The sequence below is a fragment of the Carica papaya genome, chromosome 6 (genome assembly GCF_054855325.1).
Source record: "Carica papaya isolate Zhongbai chromosome 6, ASM5485532v1, whole genome shotgun sequence".
In the NCBI taxonomy this organism is placed as follows: Eukaryota; Viridiplantae; Streptophyta; class Magnoliopsida; order Brassicales; family Caricaceae; genus Carica; species Carica papaya.
Genome location: NC_142314.1, coordinates 37,576,682 through 37,598,462, shown reverse-complemented (window position 1 = coordinate 37,598,462; position 21,781 = coordinate 37,576,682). Strand labels below are relative to the sequence as shown.

The following is a 21,781-nucleotide window of genomic DNA, read 5'->3' as shown; positions in this document are numbered from 1 at the left end:
TCGTACATCATTAGTTAAAAACAAACATGTATGTAGAACTATTCCAAGAAGAGTCCCTGGAACTTAAATGATTCTGTGGTTAAGGAGTCATGGGGACAATGACATTTTGAGAAGCATCACAACCAACAAAACAAAGCATTAATCACCTTCACGTTTTGGGTCCATTTACTGATTGTGAAAGCTCATAACTAGAAAAACGTTTCATCCATGGATTTCGCACTCCATACATTGGTATTGTGATGTGATGGTTATGGTAGAATTTTCCCTTACTGTGAACTTTCCTTAATTTTTTCTTTTTCATTAAATTAGATCAAGGTAGACTGTTCTTGTTATGGAGCATATGATATGTGGAAGCTATATTGACCTTTTGAATTTCTGATGCAGAAAATCTGATAGGACATCAAATAAGTCATGGTAAGTTTCTTCTGCCGTCTATATCAATACAGTCATATATAGATTTTTGTCCATTTGAAATAACTCAAAAGGTAGAATGACATGAGGGCAGATATAGCAGATTTGTGTAGAAACTCAATTATTTATCTTGTTGTAAGCAATCAGGAAAAGTCCTAATTTTTGCCCTGAAATTTTCTTGCTGTTTCTTTTTCATACTGACACACTTAAAGACAATGATCAAGCCCATTACCCTTTCTAAAATGTCGAATTAACTAACCGGTTGAAGAGCTAATCTTTGTTAATTCTTACAACAGGGGTGAAAATTGAGCAAAAGCCTTGAACAGAATCATTGCCAATTAATTTACCAGTGGTTTTTCCTTTTTCTAGTGTAATAATTAAGGTTTAACAGTTCAGAAATCATGAAGCAGTGGTGCATGTGAGTGTATAAAGTTTTAAACTTTTGCTGTTTCAATACATAGATACAAATATAATTTGATTTCCACCATCATCATTACCATGTGGTGGATCAGTGTATGCTGAGAGGGCATTGATGAAGATCTAACCTGGGATCCAGCTCAATCAAGCTGATAACGAAAGCTATCATGAAAAAACCTTGACTATTATTACCAAAAATTAAAACTCTCAAAATCCCCATCTGTTTACAGCTATAACTCAGCAGAACAACTGAGGAAATTTGGGTTTTGATTTATAAGATTCCTGGTTTTGAAACGGTTGCATTTTAAAGATCCATGAAAGGGAAAGGATGATGAAGATGGTGTGACAAGATGAGTAGGCTGCTTAATTTTGTGTAGACAGAAATCAGTGTTTGTCACTTTTTCCAACTCTGTTCCAAAAGCAAAAAGGGTTTTCTTGTGAGTTTAAAGTTCTGAATTTTTTTATTATGGTTTCAATTTGGTGGCTTTCTTGACTGAATTCAAATTTCACACAGCAGTCAATTGGGGACAAAAAAAGGAAAGCATTGGCAGACACAAATTGTTCAAATTGAGGAGAAATATGATCCACCCACCAAAGGGTTTTCATGAATTTAAAGAAATCTTTGCTCATCATGAATCATGAGCATGCTTTTGTCAATTGACATTGTTTCTTCCATTAGAACCCTAATTTTGAATCTGTTGTTATGTTGCTGAATTTAATTTATCATGTTCAACAAGGACAATTGCTTAAACTAAAACACACATGAAGTGATATGTAAAGGCTTTCTAGGATTGAGATGTAAACAATTCACCAAATATTTTCACCCAAATATAGACTAATTACAACAAGATTGAAGCATATATGTGTGTGTATGTATGTATATATACCCACACACACACACACACACACACACACACACATATATATATATATATTCACATCCCACAAGAGCATAAATCAAAAGGACTTATCTTTTCCTTTTCACTTGGATTTTTAAGCAAAAAAACTTCAACTTCACAACACTTCACATAATCAACTCTTAGCCATATTTGAATTTATGAATATTGGACTTAAAATTTTTCCATAAAATTATATATATATATATATATCCTAAAAACTTGTTAATGAAGTCAAGTTAATCACAAAAGGTATATAATTACATTACAAACCCTTAATTACGGCTAAATTAAGACCCTACAAAGTGATTATCAAAACAAAATTTCATCATTATCTTCTCCTACAACTAATATTGACTTTAATCACTTTGTGACAAAATTTTATTATTTCAAACTTTTTCCAAAGAACAACAAATTTCATTGGAAACGTAAAATGGGTGTCACATAATTCCGAGCTATTCACACACACACATATATATATATATATGTACACATAAGTTTGTATAATAGGGTTCCTATCAATTTTTCAATTTGAAACTATCAATTCTTATACAACTAAAATGAAAATAGAATTTTTACAAATAAAATTTAAGATTCTTAATCTCTTCCGACTAATTCGTCAGTACAAAATTTAACTCAATCGTTATAATTTTAGATCTATTAGATCAGATACTAATAACGAAATTTAAAATTTTATTAAAATATAAATTTATAAACTTTAAAGAAAATATTGATATTTTAATTTATTATATGGTAATTTTCAAATGAATGTATGTATGTATATATATATATATATAGATTTAAAAATTTCCACTAAGAATAAAAGATTTAAGTTAGTGTATGATGGTAGAAGCAACCCAACTAATAAAACATTCATTCCCCACCTTGAAAAGAAACCATTAACACCTAATCATCTCCTTAATTACTTTTTTAAACTTGTTTAATATTTTTTTAAGTAAATATACAAAAAAATTAAATAATTAAATAAATAATTTAAAAATAAAAATAGAAATAAAACAAATGGTGGAAAAGACAGTTGCCAGCTGTATGGCAACCAAAACCCTACACTCTAAGCCACCCTGTCCATCCTCCGGGCAGCTCACCGGTCAGTTTTTTCTCTCACCCAACTGCCACCCCAAACGTTCGCTTCAAGCTTTCGGGCAGCTGCCCAAAACTCTCTTTCTCTTTGTTTATAATCCCTTCCTCCCACTTCCCCTTCTTTTCATCCCTCTAGGCTTCTGCAATTTCTGTCTACCCGCAAAAATCCAGAGGATACCCAGTTGCCCTGAGGTGTACCTGACTTAATTGCTCTCTTGAACCCTGATTTTTCTCGTATCTAGAGTCGGCAATTTTTTACAGACTCTTCAGGCATGGAAGCAATGAAGATGAAGCTCTTTGTGGCTCTCATGGTGGCAGTCGTGGCTTTCTCCGCCGTGCAGAAGGCTGCAGCTGCTGATGCTCCTGCGCCAACCCCTGCATCTGATGCAGCTCTCTTTGTTCCTACCTTCTTTGCCTCTCTTGGTGCTTTGGCTCTTGGGTTTCTCTTTTGAGCAAACCAAGAATGTCAAAGTCCTCATTTTTAGATATAGAAGAACATGGTTTCTCTGATTCTCTCCATTTCTCCTTGGTTCATTATCTGTTTTTTTTTTCTTCTCTCACCTCTGATGGTTTCAGCCAACTACCTCTGCTGTTTGGTGCACGAGAATGCGAGAAAAGAAGGAAACGGGATGGAAAAATTCTCCTCTTTTTTGTATTATGTTATTTTGGAGATGTAGTTTTAAGTTTAATCATTATGATTTTTATTGTTTGAGGTGAGGTGTGATTGTTGTGTTATTTGAGATATTTGTATTACATTGACTTTTGTTATATATATATATATATATATATGAATCTTCTTCTGTAATTATCTTTGCTTAGTAGGGAGGAGGATCTTAGGGTAATTAGGAGATGTTGATGGGTGGGATTATGATATGTTTTGATGGATGATGTATAATGGAACTTAATTACCAGCTTACTCTCATTTGTATCTATGATTTATTCTCGTAATAAAAATTGATTCTTGTTTGTTCTTAGGCTTCTATAGTTGGTTTATATTTACTATGAGAATTATAAAGAGTTATAGAGAGAGAGAGAGAGAGAGAGAGAGAGAGAGAGAGAGAGAAGCAAAATAAGGGAGATGAAGAAAAAAGGGTTCCTTAAATTTTGATTTTTGAAATTGGGGAAGAGAAGAGAGTTTTAACTGTTCAATGATCTTTTGGATCTTGAATTACCCATTTGACAATTTTTTGAAAACATGTCTTCTTTACATTTGGTTTTTGAAACTGGGTTTTCATAATCTTGAATTAGGAACTGGTAACTTCTTGGAAGAAAAAGGAAAATGGACACCACCATACTGGTAATAATTTTTGAGAAATGGGTGTTCCTCAAAGTTGATTTTTATTGAATAGTTTGGGAAAATGTTGTGGTAAGCAATGAGCTGTAAAGTTTTGGCAGATTCTCCTGGAGATGGTTTGAGTGTCAGCATGACAGTTTTTTGTAGGGTTTATCAAAATGTAGTAAATTGTTGGCATTGCCCTATTTGCTTTCCATGTGAGTTAAAGAGGCTGGAATTGCAAGAAAAGTCATGAAGCAAAAAGCTTCAAAACCCAAAAATCAATAATGTTAAAGTGGGTAAAAAATATGGTTAAAATTGTGAAATATGTATATATATATATATATGTATATATATAATAAACACACTAATGAATTTAAACATGAACATAATAACTTCCACTTCTTTCAGTCACTTTCTGTATTTCATTTGTGTATGGCTCAATTTTATGAGTCATATTTTATAATAAAGCATCCAAGAAAATATTCTCTTGTGCCATGGAGAAAATTAATTTGAGGCCATGTGATTGTGATTGTGACCTTACCATCTAGATATTCTTCAATTACAGCCATACATGTATGTATATATATATATATATATATTTATATATACTATTACTATTATTGTTATTCTGTTAATTCATTTCTCAGTCTTGCCCTGTAAAAATTATAGAAACTAGAACCACAATCTTAGATTTTCAAATTGCTTGTGCTTCATTTTTGGTTTTGATTTGGTCTTCACCTTCTCTTTTCTTAACTTTGACTACTTTTTAGTACAAGAAAATCATTTTTAACTTTCATAAACACACACACACATAGATATATATATATATATACATTGTGGGTGTATCAGAGGCTGCTTTCACCTATAATCAAGTGATTAACTCAATTTATTGATGTATTAAATGAGAATTCAATGGTTGAGTTGATTTAATATCTTTTTTTTTTTATAAACAAACATATATCTAAAAGAGAAAGGGGAAAAGAATACCAGAGAAAAAAAGGGTTAAAGAGAATAGTGATGATGTGAACCAGTTAACAAACATCACATGGTTGCTGGGTCTGAGAAAGCTGTGCAGACCCACCACCATGAGCCATTTCTTTTTTAGTAGACAAACTCAAATATACTTGTTTCAATAATTTATACCATATCTTTTTGTTTAATTATTCTAAAAGCTGTAAACCCAGTTCAATTTTTATGAAAATTAAGAATAGTACTTGACACTGTAACTCTGAATTGAAATCTAACATTGTATAATACTCAGTTCCATCTTTATCAGAAGCAGTAATTGCTTGTATTTTTACATGTACATTCATGGTGAGTTTGAATAGATGCAAGACTACTTGTTTTTTCTTTTTTTTTTGTAAATAGAGAAGTAAAATCATTATCCCATTTCAATTGAATAGCTTTGAATAGTATCTCAATTATAAAATGATTGTAGCTGATACCAAACCCCCAAAATCCACATGCATCACACAAAGCAAGATAGTTGTAGGTATATATATGTATGTATATATTAAATAAAGAAAGTTTTTAACAGAGATCCAGAAATGAGATGGGTTGCACATGGGGTTTGTGAGCAAAGAGCCAAAGAGGAAGAGTTAGGGTTAGTTGGCTGGGTGGTGAATTTCTAAATAAAAATACTAAATTGGGGAAGAATCAAGTGGATTCATTCATGAAGATTTGCTTCTCTCTTCCTGCTCATTCTACTTTCTTCAAAAACTTGGGATATCTTGTAAAAACTCAAGAACTTGAAATGAAAGGAATTGAAAATTGAAAACAAACATTTGACTAAACCTACATTACATTCCCCAATTACAGTGCCTTCAAAAATATTGTTAAAGAGTAGATACAATTCGATTAGAAATCTGCGATTTTACTGGGATTTGACGATGATGATGATGAACTCGCTTTAAATCATCAATAAGTATCATAAATGAATTCAAAAACCGATCGTGAATCCGATTTACCTGGTAGAGAGAGGAACATCTCAAAGCATTCCTCTTGAATGATGAGAAGGATAAAGCAGATAGACTGAAACCGGCACAACATAGATACAGCCACTTGACCTTACCTAAAGAATTTACTGCATAAATGGCTCTAATGGGTTTTTGGGGTTTTTCCTTTTACATGATAATACATAACAAAACTGTATCTAAGATACTAGGACTTCGTGCTAGTCGGGGGTAAAGTCCCTATCTATCACAACATCTAATTATGCTGGTAAAAGGCCGATCAACTAATCTTAATGTTAATTTACATGCTTTTTTAATCGACAGCAATACTACTTCTTTCTGTTAGACCTAACTATGGATTCCCAGTTGTTTTATTTTCTTTCTGGGAATTCAACAGCGCTAAATATAAATATCAATCACCTGCACTACATGTACACCCTAACGTTATGAGTTATTGTACACACGGTCATGGTTGCAGACAAACCAAGCTTTCAATGTCTGCTTGATCATCTTTGCTGCTGCTGCTGCTGCTTTTCAAACCTGTGGCTTGTCTGGATGCCGAGAGAGCTCTTTCTCGGCAAAATGAAGGAGCCTTCTCAGTCTCAAAACCATATCACAGTGAAAAGGCAATGCAGTTCGTCGGTCTAAGTATGCTGGGCTCACTGTCATCCATGACAAAGCATGAAGCTCCACCGCAACAGATTCGAGAATTAAATGAGTTTCGATTTCAAAATCTCTGGTTTCTGAGCTTGAAGTTCTTCCCCCTTGTCTTACAGCTCCTTGCATGATCTTTTCTTGGTTAATACTATTACCCCCGTAATAATCAATGAGACTGACTGAAAGAACCGAAGGCCATTCTTCTTTCACGGTGATCCTATAATCCTTCCTCATTGAAGGTACAGCTTTTGAAACCACAAAACCGGTGGATAGGGGGATTGCAGAGCCCTTGCTGTGAAGGAGGTGAGCAAGTGGTGGGGATTCAGCAGTAAGACAAGTGGGCAGCTGAAGAGGCGTCGAAGGCAGAAAGCGCATACTTGGTGATGGTATCAACATGTAAGAGACGGACGCAGAACCAAGAGACTTCACAGGGGTAAACCCTTCCAAATAGCCTCCTAGACCCATGCTACTGCCACCCTGAGTTCCTGCTGCATAATGATATCAGGAGAAATACATACCAAAATAGAATGTAATCAGTCATTTCTTTTGGCACTGAAATATCTTGGGTGCTCAAAAACCAAATAAATTTGTAAATATTCACAAAAATCCTCTCTCATGGTTCCTTTCTTGAATGTTTATAATGAACTTAAGCAGAAACATCCAGCAATGAACCATAGAAGCAGCTACATAAAAAATTTGGTTAAACCAGTTTCTCATTGCGGATATCAAATTTTCCTAAGTAGACTTTTCAAACCTCTGATTAAAAAAGTAACAAAAAGGGCTTGCTGTAGTCCATTTGATTGTTATAGGCAATGAAGAGGAGAAGAAAACAGAATGGAATCATTAAGATCCCAGTAAAACATGACCAAAATCACTTATCAATAAAGAGATGCAGCCCAAACTTCTTATTTTAGCAAGCAAATACAAATAAAAGATATAAACCATTTTTAGAAAACATAGCACGTGTTAAGTACATGAAGGTTGGGAGCTTACTAGGAGATGGTGAATCTGCCTGAACAGCTAAATGCAAAGAATGGTCAATTGCAATTGCAGCAAAACTGATGCTCCGCACCCACTGAAGCAAACCTCTTGAATTGTCAGTCATTGTGTGCCCACCCATAAGCTGCTTTCTTCCAGCTGGTTGTCCCAAACCACCTTTCATAAACGTCTTTGAGTGAGGACTATACAATGGACTAGGAGAGGAAGGCAGAGTTCTATCTTGAACCAAACTTATCTCCTGCTGCTGCAAGGAAGACCCGTTACTGCTTGGAGGCACTCCATCAGGTACGGATCGACGCAGTTGGAGGGGCCATTTCTTAACCTCAGAACCACCAGCTGAATAAATAGCCTTCTGCCACTCTGCTTAATCATATTGCAGAATGTCAAATTACAAAACATTTATCACAATCACAGGAGATCAGCATCCAATTTGACATTCCCTTTTAAAGGGCTACACAGATAGAGTTTTCAGATATTTAGCACTAGCGATGCATGGCATTGTATCAAAAAGGAGAAAAGAAATTAAGGAAAAAAATGGACAATGCAGGCACTTGAGCACCTGATACACTGTCTACTTGAAATGGTAGTCATTTTCTATCATCACCACAAGCAAGCAGTTCAGTACAAATAAATATTAATAGAAAAAAGAGATAAAAGTACAAAGCCGGAGGACTAGAAATCCTTGTAAAAAGAAAAGAAAAAAAGTGCATAAAGATAACAAACGTTCCAGTTCCTTTGCAAGATAGCCAAAGGGACATCCCTAAAATAACCATGAACCTTAGCCCACAAAGCAGCAAAGAGAGCATATTACAGGTAATAATATTCTTGAAAATATGATTGAATGCATGATGTTATTCTAAAATTCTCTTAGAATATTATTGTAGCGCATAATGGGATTCCCAACAAAAGATCTGAAAATAGAAGATGAATGGTACAAGTAAAAATACCTAGGTATTCAAGTTCATAGAAATTTCCAATGCGTGTGATCACAAAATCTCTGGGCTTTGCAGCTCCAGTATCGGGAGAAGAGCAAGCCTGAAGTATTTGACAGCCCTGCTGGAGAACTTGCAAGAAAAGACATTGTAGACCCTTCGTATCCTGTCTACTGCTTATTCCAGCAAATGGGAATATATGGCTATCAAGCAATTCACCCCTTGCGTCTGTCCAGATGCATACGAGCCAGCGCCAGTCCTCTGTCCATCCATAGCAACAGTGTAGGCTTGGAAGAGCTTTTTGATGTCCATAACCAAAATTATCAGACTCAGAGCCATCGAGCTGAGAAGATCCAGTATCAACTCCTCCCACTGAACTTGTAGTTGGCAAGAAGCTTCCGCTATTATCATCAGATAATGGCTTCAGAGACTCTGACATCACATTACCAAAAAATGCAGGTGAAACTCCATGCTCTACAGAACCAGGCTCTGCAAGAATAAAAAGTGGTTCAAACATATAACGGATTTCATCATGGTGACATAAATCTCCATTTCTGGTTGGGTCACAACTTAATCCTCCAGTCCTTGTTGTCGGCCATGTATTATCCCAAGTGTTAGACCTCAAGCTGGCATCAATTTCACCCTCTCTAGGAAGGGAAGGTCCTGTAATTCGGGAACCAACACAATCCTTCCACATACCAGAAAGAGAACTCATTTGCGTCATGACCGAATGAGATCTACCAGATAATGATGATGACCGGACAACATCATTACAAGATCCCCGTGAAATTCGTCGAGCCTTATTGTATATAGTGAAAGCTGTTTCCTTAAGAACCACAAGTTCGTTAAAAGCTGGGCCTGTAACCCGAAAAATGGCATCAACCGTCACAATTTGCAGCACCAATCTGGGGATGCTAAACCCTGAAAGTACTGGAATATTTGATATTGATGCTTCGTCAACAGCTGCTGAACAATTTAATGCCTTTCCAACCTGATTATAAAATATAGATCTTTCTCTATCCGAAGGGAGAATAATTGATCCAACAGCAATAGAAGATTCAATAATTGTCCGAAGAACTGCAATTGGTTCAGGGAATGGGCATACCACATATATCACCTAAACACAAAAAAACAGGTAAAATAGGAGACAGGTGAACACCAACAAATTTTTGGCTGGAGCATGTATAATGTTGAGGCCAGTTATCATTTTTCTAATGTTACAAAGCAGTACAAACACGCTAAACCTTAATTTTTATGACAATATCTGTTTTTTACATGTCAATCTAATGATTTTCACAGAATGGGTGCAGTAGTATTTTCGTTTTCAGTTAAACAACAGGGCTTTCAATTTCCAAATTCCATATATGCAAAGCTTAAGAATATATTTACTTCTAGCATTCCTTATTCATGACGATTGAACTCAATATAGCTGAACTATATAACAAAGTAAAAGAAGGTTGCTTCTTTCCAAAAAGAGTATAAAAGAAGAGTTTAATTTACTAGCAAAATAAAGTCCTGTTGAACAATTCCCAAACTGCAATGCAATTAAAGCTGAATGAAAAAAGAACAAAGGAAAACAGAGCAAGTGATTAAGAATGGCGTGTACAACATGTATAGGCTCTAGCTAAGAGAAGTCAAAATATGGTACATTCTTTTTTTGAAATAATTAGTATAAATCCATTGACTATGACCACCAAACCAATGCAAACCCATGTGCAAAAATGAGCATATAAAACATTTGAAAATGAGCATATAAAACATTCATAAAATGGCAAGTGTAAGATGCTTTACCATCTCTAAACCCCATCTTAAAATCCTATGATAAAGAAGATAAGTGCTTTAGAATCCAAGAATTGCATTCTAAATGCTAAAGAAATTAAGACTATCAACTACAAACCACATCCATTCAAACTGCTAGTAACCTGTACTGGAATAAAAAACAACATACGGAAAACAACTAGGTTTCCTTCAAGAAACGAAGCTATAAAAGAATCCTGAAATCAGACACATACTAACAGCTCATTTAATTCATTTCCCATTCAATTCCTAGTTCTAACTTTTATATTAGCCTTAATTTGCATAATAAGAACATCATTTTTTGTGTTTCAAAAAAAAATTTATTTGAAGTACCTCCATTCCCACCTTTAGATTCTTTGGGCAAGGAATTTAATTCCTGGTAATCAAAGGAACTACATTCTCACCGAGGAATTCAAAGCCGGGATAGAGGTAGCTCGAACATAAAAGATTATATTCCAGTCATACATGTGAAGAGTAATATGAAAACCATAACTGGGGATTGGTAAGTAAACCCAAATGAGACATACGTATATTCGTCAACAATGACAAACAGACACCTACTTTTGATAAATCAAATAGGACAGGCAGGTGACAATCCAAAACAGTGGAGACTCAATTCCGCAAAGGTGACAGTCCAAACAATTAAAGAGAGTTAGTAATATTCAGATTTTGTACTGTATGAGTAAATTTCGTGCTATCATAGATAATATGAAAGAATTATTTGGAGAAAGTTTACAATTAAATTGATTTTATTTCTTTATTTGCGAGTCTTTTTTAATAGAAAAGTATGCTAACATATTTAAGGGCATCAACATGGTGCAAACCTACATGCAGAAGTATTTACAGATCAACCAGGATATTGCAAGTTCTTTATTTGCAAGTATCTTAATGTCTATATAAAGCTATCCTTTTTAGGGTTTTGCAATAGGTTGATTTGGAATAAAATATCATCTGACATTTTGCTTCCCTGTCTTCTCTCCATTTTGCTTCTCTCCCTCTTTTATTGTCCTATTCCTTCACATTTTTCTCCCTTGACCTACAGTAAGGTTGCATGCACAAAACAAGTCTGACAGGAATTAAGTAGATTCAACGGAAACAAAAATCTCAAAAGCTGACAGGAATTTGTTAAATTCAAATTTGCATCATTTTAAGTGTCAAAAGAACTAAAACCCCCATGGGATACACCACAAAGCACAAAATTGCACATAATTCATACTTACCATACAAGGACTACTATTTCCTTCTTTTTGGCTTGTGGATAGGAATAGACCAAGCTTTAAAGTTTTCAGAGCCTTTGAAAGAGACTTGAGATAGCTAGTTAAGTCCCAACCATTCGACAAAGACAAAAAATAATCACTTATAGATCCCAAAAGAGATGCATTACTGCTCTCAATTTTCATTGATTGAGGGCAATCAAGTAGAACAAAACCAGATGAGGACCACTTTCCAGAATCTATCTCCATTTGATGTCCCAAACTTTGAGGCGAATGAGTTCCCAGTTTGCATGTCTCATAAACTGTAAGGGTGGGGGAAGCACACACATTTTTAGTACCAAAAAAATATAGAAAGTATTATACAGACAATTTCCAAGCTGGAAAACAGAATATCTTTAAATTAAACATAATGCTTAACAATTGTCTTCCTGAGAGAATAAAGAAGGATATATTTTATTTATGTGATCAAAATTCAAGTATGACAAATAATATAGCCTAAGATGTTTGTTCCCTGTGAATCTGTGGCATAATGCAACTAACATAAACCATTTAGAATTTTACTTGAGCCAAAATACCCTTTATACTCGTTACACTTCAGAATTCTTTTCAAAGAAAACAAAGAGGTGAGAGAACTTTGACTAGGTCTATTTCCCAAATCAAGAGAAGTGTTCTTTTCCAAGAGAAGGATCATATGACATCGCTACTCTTCCTTTACAGAAATTGTTATCCTTAAATAAAAGAAGACAATACGGAAGTCCCATTACTATGCATATCAAACATCTACCATTGATTCACTCACCAGTTCCAAGTTGCTGGAAAAAATCAGCAGCAGCCGAAGTAAGGGGATCAATATCTGGGCATATGACATTATAAATAATCTGCAAGGAGTATAAGCAATAAGTTGAGGTATCTTCAATCAATGATTATGATCTATCTCTTTCAATTTCAAAGAAAGATTAACCACTGGCTTCTAGAATCTTACAGCTTTTTGTAGAGCGTAAGGCTCAAGAGGAGCCTTTTCCCAGAGTTGTAAAGAGCTTGCTGATGTCTTAAGCCAATCATCCTGGTACCTATATATGTAAATCACTGTTTGCACCTATCTTTTCTGAATAACAAATTGAAGACATAGAGCAAATAATAAACTTAACCATTCTCATGCTTTTGTAACACTTACATGGTTTCATCTTTATACAATGACAGCAATTAATGGAAAGAAGGTAATTAGGTTCCCCTTATCATGCCAACCACACTAAAAGACCCTGCCTGCCAAGAGCCTCTAGACTTGATGGTACGCCCCTTTTCAAATCCCTTCTTTGTTACAAGGTTAAGTGAAGTTCTTACTTATAAAAGAAAAAAGAGCAAGAATCACAATAAAATTCTATTAAGATGTTGCATCACATTGTTAAAAATCAGCACTAGAATGTTTCACGCATGTACTTGCATCCATTACTCAAGTGTTATTAGGTGAGAAAAAAAACAAGTCATTTCTATCACTTGTACGCTTTTAGGAATAGTTCATTCAATCATTAATGTAGCACAATAATGAAACAGGAGTCTTGAGACTAATGTGAGAACCTAATGCTTCCAATTAGCATTTATCCAATCCACAATTGGAACTTTGCACAAAATCTGATTATTTGCCTTGAATCCATTTGAGTTTTTATTTATACGTTAAGCTCAAGTAACAAATGAGAGAACGTGTTAAATTGTCATGATTGAATAGGGTCTTCTCGCTCAACCTAAATTTTTTGAGTAATTGGTCATCTAAACAAGTATTTAATTCAACAAACATAAAGTATGGTGCAACATTTAACGGGTCCAGTGGAACTGATTAACCCATCACCTCAGCCTAATACCAAACATTAGCCATTGAAACCGTGAGTTTATACACTTGGAAATATTCTTTTACCACCTCATTAAAAACCCTCCCATTAGCCAATTCAATGCCAATTCCATGTTGGCAAAGTATTTTGAAAGCTCCAGTTCCTTTGGAGGTAAAGGTGTTTACATGAATGGCCATACATCAAAAGGACTTGACACCAGTGAGATGTTACAAGTCCATCGCCCCCCACCGCACCTTATCTATAGATATCTGTGTACTTTAGAGGAGAAGAGACACACTCCCATCTATTCCTTTATTGTGAGATAGTTTGGAAGATATGAACCAAATTGCTCGACTTATTTGGTCTCGATTGGATTGCAGACAGTAAAGAACCTTTTACTCTCATCCACCAAGGAGGAGGGGCTAAGAGAGGAGCGAAACCCCTATGTCGAGGGGCAACTTTATCAGGTTTATGGAGTATATGGGTTGCAAAGAACTGTAAGATTTTCGTGACTGACATACTTCCTTCTATAAGTTATGGGAAAGAGTAACTCTTTTGGTAACTTATGGATTGAAGCCCACAGGAACTACTCTAACACAACAATTTCGACCTACACCGGAATCGGGATACCATTACTTTTGGCACTTAAGAGGCCCACCTTTTGATTTCTTTGATAATTCTCGTAATTATATTTTGCATTTGGATTTATTCCTTAAGGAGAATATCTTATCCTCTGTAGTTGTATCTATTTTTCCTTCATTCTCAATAAAATTTGTCCTTATATTTAAATAATAATAATAACAATGATAAAGATGGGGAGAAAAAAAGATAAATGACCTAGGAAACATAAAAATAACCTCAATAATATATTTCTTGAATAGAAAATTACAATTATGCCTATGCAACATTAATACATTAATCTTATCTAATTACTACAGTAAAAATAACTTTTGATTCTTTACTTTCTACTTCAAACTACTTTCTCGAAAAAGATGGAATCATTTCTTTTCAGCTTAGCCACTAGTTGCAAGCTTTGCAATCTTATTGGCCTTAAAAGTTTATATATCCTTTGTACTCATGGATTGCAAGATTATATCTCTTTTTCTGCAGAAAAAGAATATCTTTTTGTCCTCCACTATGATTTACATTTCAATCATATATCTAAGATCGACCAAGAAGGATATGAATCACTTGTGTGGGAACGACATCACAAACGATGTTGTCTTCATAGTTACCAGAACATAAACAGACAAGGTATTACACTGGAATTATTGTTATCAATCAGTATTACCTTCAATGGTTATGAATATGGTTTTCTTCAAAGTTTAAGGTGCCCTACAATTGAGGCAAACACTATATTTATGCAACTTCCACTATCAATGATAAGCTTTTTTGGTCTTAGATCCACATAGGACAAGAGTTTGAAATATTGTAGTATGATGTCAATCATCTTCCTCAACTTTAGATGTTGCAAGAATACGCCTGACTACAAACACAAAAAAAGCAATACGACAACCATCATCATCAAGAAGCATCCTTGTCCCTATCTGTTGTGTCTGCTTCTTCTTCTTCTTCCATTCCAATATGTAAATTATTTTCCTTAGGACCCTGATAACTCATATGGTTTGGTGTTCCACACCTGAAGTAAACTATTTGCTTAGCTCTAGTATCAGGAGTGTTGGAAGCTGATTTTGCAACAATAGCTCGGTTGGAAGCTCATCACATAAAACCTACTCACATTATAATTTGCTCTAGCATTTCTTTTAGAGATTGATTGTCCGGTCGGAAAACCCAAATTTCCTTGAAGTTGGGCAATTCAAGTAATCTTCTATGCATATAGCAACATGGTAACTTTGGGTTATGATTGTAGGAAGTCACCGGATTAACTCTCTTTTAATATCAGCTTTTAATCCTGCTCTGAAGTGAGATGCTGCTTGGCTATCATATTTTACCAACTGACTTCAGCTCTTCAACTCTTCAAATTTCTCTTAAATTCAGTGACCTAAATGTGCCTTAGTCAAAACGTCGGCTTGATCACAAATCTTGTCAAAATACTTGGGAGGTAAATATTTTTCGTGAAGTGGTTTTCATCTCATCCCATGTTTCAATTGTCGGTTGCTTTCTTCTTGTCAGATGCTCATCAACACCGTACCGCAATATTTTTGCGAGTTCATCCAATTTTCTTTTGAAAAATCTAACCTTTTGTGCATCTGACATATCATATTAGTTGAATTATTCTTCCATGAACCAAGTCAATCAAGAAAGAAATTGAGATATCTTCATCCATCAAATCAAGAGGATTCAATTTTCACTTTCTTGATAACATCTCTAGCAATATCTTTAACATGTCTCATGTCAAGAGCAGTGGCTTGTGCAACTTGCAGGTTTTGGATTGGTGAGGCTACTAGTGTACGTAAGATAAATTGCATTAATCGCCTTTTGCATTTTCCGAAGATGTTATCAGTGTCTACCTTGTATGCGCATTCAATTCAGAGTCAGCATTGTTGAAGTTGAAATTTCTTGAGCTAGTGTTGAATTGGTCAATTTAAGGCAAGGACCAGTCAATGTCAAATTCGACGTTCAATGAAGTAAGAACAAGTCAAACAAACACTCACGGCTGGATGTATGTGTGGTTCGCATGTCATCTTGTGGTCAGTCGACTACAAAGGGGGTTGCAGATAAAACATTAACAAGAGATGCGACTGCACAGTGGTGATTGCTGATTTGGGTATTTTGAGGCTGGTAGTAAGGTTGATGTCATTTGCTGCCCAGGGGTGGCTGGTGAATCACCTTGCAACCATTTGGAGCGTTTAGAGTTTGTGATCTTTTGAGGTTTTTTCTTTTTACCAAACTGGTCTGGGACAGTTTGGGTTTGCGATTTTAGTTTTGGGTGTAGAATTCTTTTAACTAGTGCCAACTAATATGGGACAAATTATTAGGAATTTGGGAAAAACATGGACATCACAACCAGAGTTCTGAAGTATCACGCCTAAACTTTGATTGAATCGCACAATCAGGTATTGAGAAATTCTCAAACTATTCCATTGAGCAACTAAATTTGATCTTCAAGGAGATCAAAACAGTATTTTTAGAGTGTCAAGAAATCCTTTACTGAATAGGATTAGATTAAGAAATACTATTTCTAATAAAAATAGGATTAGAATAAGAAATGTTAATAGTCATCAAATTAGAAATATTGTTCTTACAAAGATAGAAAAGCAAAATACAAACAAACTCGGAAACATAAAAATAACCTGAAGAATATAATTCCTAAATAATAAATTACTACCATTCTTATGCACCATCATTTGGCACACGATATCTACCAGTACGCACAAGCCCATATCAGCAAAACTAGTCAATGAATTCAGTACAGAAAGTGTATTATTTTCTTGATCCAAATTATCAAAAATGCTAAGTGCATCAATGCGGCGAGGGAGAAACTTACAAGACCTATTTTCCTTGTTTATCTTGTTTGGCCTATTTTCCTTTTCCCTTTCTTTTTCTGTAGTGTAATTCCATGCAACCTCAGTGTCTCAATTGCTTTCTATTACTCGACTGCTCCCCAACCCCCCTCCCAACTACATTTCTGTCATGCCCGGAAAACACAAAAATAAACTAAATGATCTAAGAATCCACATCATAAACTAAGTTATCTTCTAATTCCCCTCCACCTATCGTTCAAGAAAGGAAAACACCCCCCATCTCACGGAAGTTACATTAGGCCATTCGCCAATATCAACAGATTACTACATATTGTCCCTAACTCTGTCACTTACATGGAAAATGTATCCTTCAGAAATCACAGGATACTCTATATTTCCTCTCAAATAAGATGCAGAACACAAATAAATGGCATCAAAACATTTAATCCAAATACATAACAACAATCCTTTTAAATGCTTATTCCTTAAAGAAATAGCTTTAATGGAACAAAGCATGTGAAATCTAGTTATTTGTGATACTTGTGCGATAATTATCCCAAAAAAAGTTCAGGCTGCTTACCCAACTAGTATAGCAGGTGAAGGAAGAACAAAAAGAGTCGGCCTAAGTCTAAGGCACAGCTGTTGTTCTGACTCTGAGCAACAGATTTCTTGGTTTAATTTCCTCTGAGAAGCCTCATCAACTTTGCCACCATCCATCACATTTGACACTGAAAATGAGACCAACTGTTCAACATAGTGGAACTTCAGAGGACCTCACTTTAGATACAGAGGTCTAGACATACCTTTGAGGCAAGATGAGGCACTGGCAGAGGATTGAGATGGGCTTATTGGTTCTGTAGCCGACAGAGTCGCAATACTTGAAGAATCTCTGCATTCCGTTAGAGTAGACTCAGCAGAAGATCCATCTGTAGCAGTTCCTGCATCACCTGATTGACAATGGCCTTTGCACCAATCCATGACAGATAATGGACCATCCAAAGTTCCAAATGCAGACTTCAGGGCTGCTTTGATTTCAGATTGCAGCAAACTCATTACAGATGATGGATGAATCTGGAAACAAAAATTGAGAATCCACTCGCATAAGATCCTTATACGATAAATTCCCAATCATATGAAATGTGATAATCACATGTCATAGAAGAGCTATTTTGTGACTGCAGAAGCATCTACTTTATCATGAAAAGATATTGTGTTGTAGTACAAGAGAAATTTATAGAGTTCAAATAAGCTGTTTCTTGTAATCAATATTCTTGCGCTTGGGTCACATTCTTGGGGTACCTTTACAGTAACTCTTTTATGAAGAAAAGATAATGACATGTCAATAATCTGTTCCATTACATTTATTTCAGAAAATGTAAAGAGCAGAAGCTAGAAGCGCACACATGCGCATGCTTGCAGAAAAGAACACCTATATAAGCCATTAGATACCATTTATTTTAGGATTTCCAAACAAAAACCAAGAAGCTTAATGACTCAGATTTTAATGAGATATAGAATGCTTACTTCAGCAGAAAGCGGATCTGCTAACTCCACACCAGCAATGTCCAGAGAATGACAAGAAGCCAAAGTACCCCCACAACCTGCATGGACCATGGATGGCCCACAGGAGAATTCACGCCTCCAATGCTCTTGAAGAGCGAGCCAACCGTACGGACCATCACCGCAATCTGAATCCAAAGCCACATCAACAAAGGAAGTAGCTTGCTGGACTAATAGCGCAATACCATCAAGTAGTTCATGTAGTGGTTGTCTTTGTCCATAAGAGCGTAAACTTTCTTCGTTAAATGAATTATGGGGCAGGGACGAGCTAACTTCAAGACTAGCTGAATTAACAGGTTTAGAAACTTTAGGAACTCCAACAGAGCGCCACACCCCAACAGGTGAACTAAGGTGCCCATCCAGCATTCCTCCATCAATATCACCAGCTATTCTAACTGGTATAGATTCTTTCTTTTTTACATCATACCGGCCAAATATGTTGTCTGTCATGGTACCAGGGTCACCAGACAACTGGTTCAAAACAGAACTTCCACCAAACCTGCTCAAGCTAGCAGATGGGCTATTACTGGAAGCTATAAGTATGTGCCGTATCCTGCACATTGAGACTTGGAACATTATGCATTCAACTTCAGTTGCAAGAACAGTTTTTGTAGAGAGAAAGATATGTTCAGCACCAAAAGCAATATCAGGTACTTTCCTCTGAACAGATTTTGTGGTATTTGTAGAATTAAAATTAGAAAACTGAGATGGCACCAACCCCTCACTTGTAGCACTGCTACCACCATTTACAAAGGCTTTCCTATCATGCTGCTCTTTCCCACCCTCTATATGGGTGTAATATTTCTTTAAGTGGAGCACATTTTTCCGATCATTCTTTCCAGTAGCTATCATTGAACTAACAGGTATGTTAGTCTTCTCATCTGATCCATCACCATGGGGAGAAGGCGGTGTTGGACCATATACATAATTGTTCGTGCTTGAATTTGAACTCTCAACTTTACGAGACTTTGGAAAATATGGGCTTCTGAAAATTGATGAGGAGATTTCACTCGTAGGAGTTTGAACAGCTCCATATTCGGAAGCAAAGGTCATCTGTGCTTCAGCTTTAATTAAATGATCAAACTCACCTGTAGAAGAAGCCGGAGTTTGACTTCCAAGACCTGATATCACATTGCTGTTTGTAACTTCTTGATTTTTGCTAATACATTCCTCCATCAGAGGAGGGTTAAAACTCTCAAAGGATGGGAAACCTGCAGGCAACATCATCTGATCTGAAACATCCATTACCCCAACTGGACTAGTACCTATGTCACCACAATCTGGTGGAGGAAATACAAGAGCCTGTGACTCTGCTGTTCCCGGGGGCTGCAAGTAAAAAGGACAAGGATGAGAAATAGGGATTGCTTAAATCATTTTAAGGAAAGCCGGAATAAAAGAAATGAACAAAGTAGCAGGCAAAATCCCCATGGTAGAATCATGAGTAGCCATGAAAGAATAATTCTCAATGAAAAAGTTGTCAAACTTCATTCAAATAAGATTTCTAGGGCATTCGAGATGCACATTTCTGTATCCTGAAGTTTGCTCAAACCAGATTCATCCTCCAAATGAAATAGAAATAGAAGGTCACCCTTCAAAACCATTAGTAATATCTGTACAATCAAATGTGCACTATCCAAGAAGAGAGAAACATCCCAAAGATTAATAAAATTAGGCTACCAGTTGTAATAGATTAAAGAAACTACCTCCCCAAAAGGCAAAGCATCATTTTCAAAAAAGTCACCAAAATCTCCAAACTCAGAAAGAAGAGCTTGGATATCCATGTCCATTCCTCTGTCCTCATCATCCCAATCCCAAATCTGCTCATTTGCAACGGCTGTGATAGCTGAAGTGTTAACTTCCATAGAACCAAAATCAGACTTGTATACATCTTGGATGGTGGAACTGACAGTTTTCATGCCTGTTCGAGGACGCTTGGAACCCTGCAAGGTGATTTCAGCCAGCTTATTACCCTGCTATAACTAATCATGAAGACATGAAAAGAATTTAGGAAATGATATCAACCCCTCTAGTCATTTTTCCATTCACCGTCATTTTAAACAAATTCTCATTTGACCCTAATCTTCATAAATTCTACATAGGATAAGATAAATCGCAGGAATCATCATGGCATAATTGGAGTAATTGCTTCTTACTTGCTGTGATCCAATCATAAAATAACTACACCAAAAAACCACAAAAGGGTTTATTTGAAGACACTAATCTCTCTCGAAAATAAATTTATGGTACTAAGCATCCGCATCAACCCCTAAGAAAAGAATGTGAGTAACTAAATAATGAAAGTAGATAAATTAGTACCATTTTAGGACGGTCATACTCCAGCTGATCATTAGAAGATAAACCAGACTGCCTGCATGTTAAAGAATCTGCATCTGCCTCAAGATCACCCACCACCGCAGTCAGCTTGTGATCACTGTCACTAGAGCTGCTGCTTATTGAGCTTACACTGCTACAGTTACTGTTGCTGCTACTGTTGCAACCATTTTGCATTCGTACTCCACTATTTTCAAGCCAAGATCCTTCTATAGAATCTAAGTTACCAGCCCTGTGAAAACAAGATTATGGGAAGGTACAGTCAAAAGATTCATAAACCATTAAAGGACGTCGAAGTTAGTTGGATAAACTGTGACAAGATGAAGCCAAGGAAAACATGTGCACTTATCTGAATGAAAATTAAATTTAGGACATTCTTTAGGAATCTGATATATTAGACCATCAGTAAAACCATCCTGATGGATGAAGAAATGGCGATGACTATTCAAAGCTACCCTACGCATAAAGAACTATAGTTCTTATTTTTTTTCAAATAACTATTCTAATTCTCAATCACAAACTAAATGTGAAAACAAGTCCTTCCAGGAATAAGCCAAAAATGGAACAGGCTACTCTAGTGGACGAAACAAGTTTTTTTTCACAAGAAAGAGTAGAAAAGAAAAGCAAGAGTTATGGGTTGTCATAAAATGTCTTTTTTTAAAAATAAAAATTGTGTAGTGTGTATTAATATTGGCACCAAGGGGCACCTATCCATGTACAAAGATTTACAATTCAATCAGGGTTGTCGTAAAATGTCATGGTTATTTCTGTTAGTAATTCAATATTTCAATTAATAGCGAAGTGGATGTGGCCGGTCTTTCTTAGTTTTGCATGACTATCCAAGTTTTTTTTTTTTTCAATGAATGCTGCATCATTGTGATTAAAGAACCAAAAAACAAATGCATAAAACTGAAATGACACAGCACTAACCAATGCTTGAAGAAAGATGAACCTGTCGGAGATGGTCCTATCCAATTTTGTAGCCAAAACCTG

General features: G+C 35.7%; 2 protein-coding genes across 5 annotated transcripts in view; one reads left to right on the top strand and one right to left on the bottom strand.

The window, feature by feature from the left end:
- The first annotated feature begins 2,934 nt into the window (after window positions 1-2,934).
- On the top strand, window positions 2,935-3,796 carry LOC110809511 (arabinogalactan protein 13-like). Its single transcript, XM_022035371.2, has one exon. It carries the CDS (start codon window positions 3,095-3,097, stop codon window positions 3,272-3,274), a length of 180 nt encoding a protein of 59 aa, XP_021891063.1. The 5' UTR covers window positions 2,935-3,094; the 3' UTR covers window positions 3,275-3,796.
- A 2,369-nt stretch (window positions 3,797-6,165) lies between these two features.
- Window positions 6,166-21,781, bottom strand: part of GCT (RNA polymerase II transcription mediator) — a 33,536-nt gene continuing 17,920 nt past the window's right edge. For 3 of the 4 annotated variants that reach the window (XM_088206249.1, XM_088206247.1, XM_088206250.1), the window contains 12 exons: window positions 21,719-21,778; window positions 20,774-21,020; window positions 20,161-20,397; window positions 18,422-19,783; window positions 17,701-17,968; window positions 17,478-17,625; window positions 12,632-12,719; window positions 12,449-12,527; window positions 11,656-11,951; window positions 8,654-9,755; window positions 7,701-8,066; window positions 6,166-7,195 (listed from right to left, as the gene is read on the bottom strand). In XM_088206249.1, the coding sequence (XP_088062375.1) occupies window positions 6,585-7,195; window positions 7,701-8,066; window positions 8,654-9,755; window positions 11,656-11,951; window positions 12,449-12,527; window positions 12,632-12,719; window positions 17,478-17,625; window positions 17,701-17,968; window positions 18,422-19,783; window positions 20,161-20,397; window positions 20,774-21,020; window positions 21,719-21,778 (4,864 nt within the window). In that variant the 3' untranslated portion in view covers window positions 6,166-6,584. The remainder of the gene's footprint in view (window positions 7,196-7,700; window positions 8,067-8,653; window positions 9,756-11,655; window positions 11,952-12,448; window positions 12,528-12,631; window positions 12,720-17,477; window positions 17,626-17,700; window positions 17,969-18,421; window positions 19,784-20,160; window positions 20,398-20,773; window positions 21,021-21,718; window positions 21,779-21,781) is intronic. The other variant, XM_088206251.1, reaches the window with a different exon arrangement.

What these genes read in the sequence shown, in the direction of transcription:
- LOC110809511 (XM_022035371.2), top strand. Translation starts at nt 3,095, where the DNA reads ATGGAAGCAATGAAGATGAAGCTCTTTGTGGCTCTCATGGTGGCAGTC.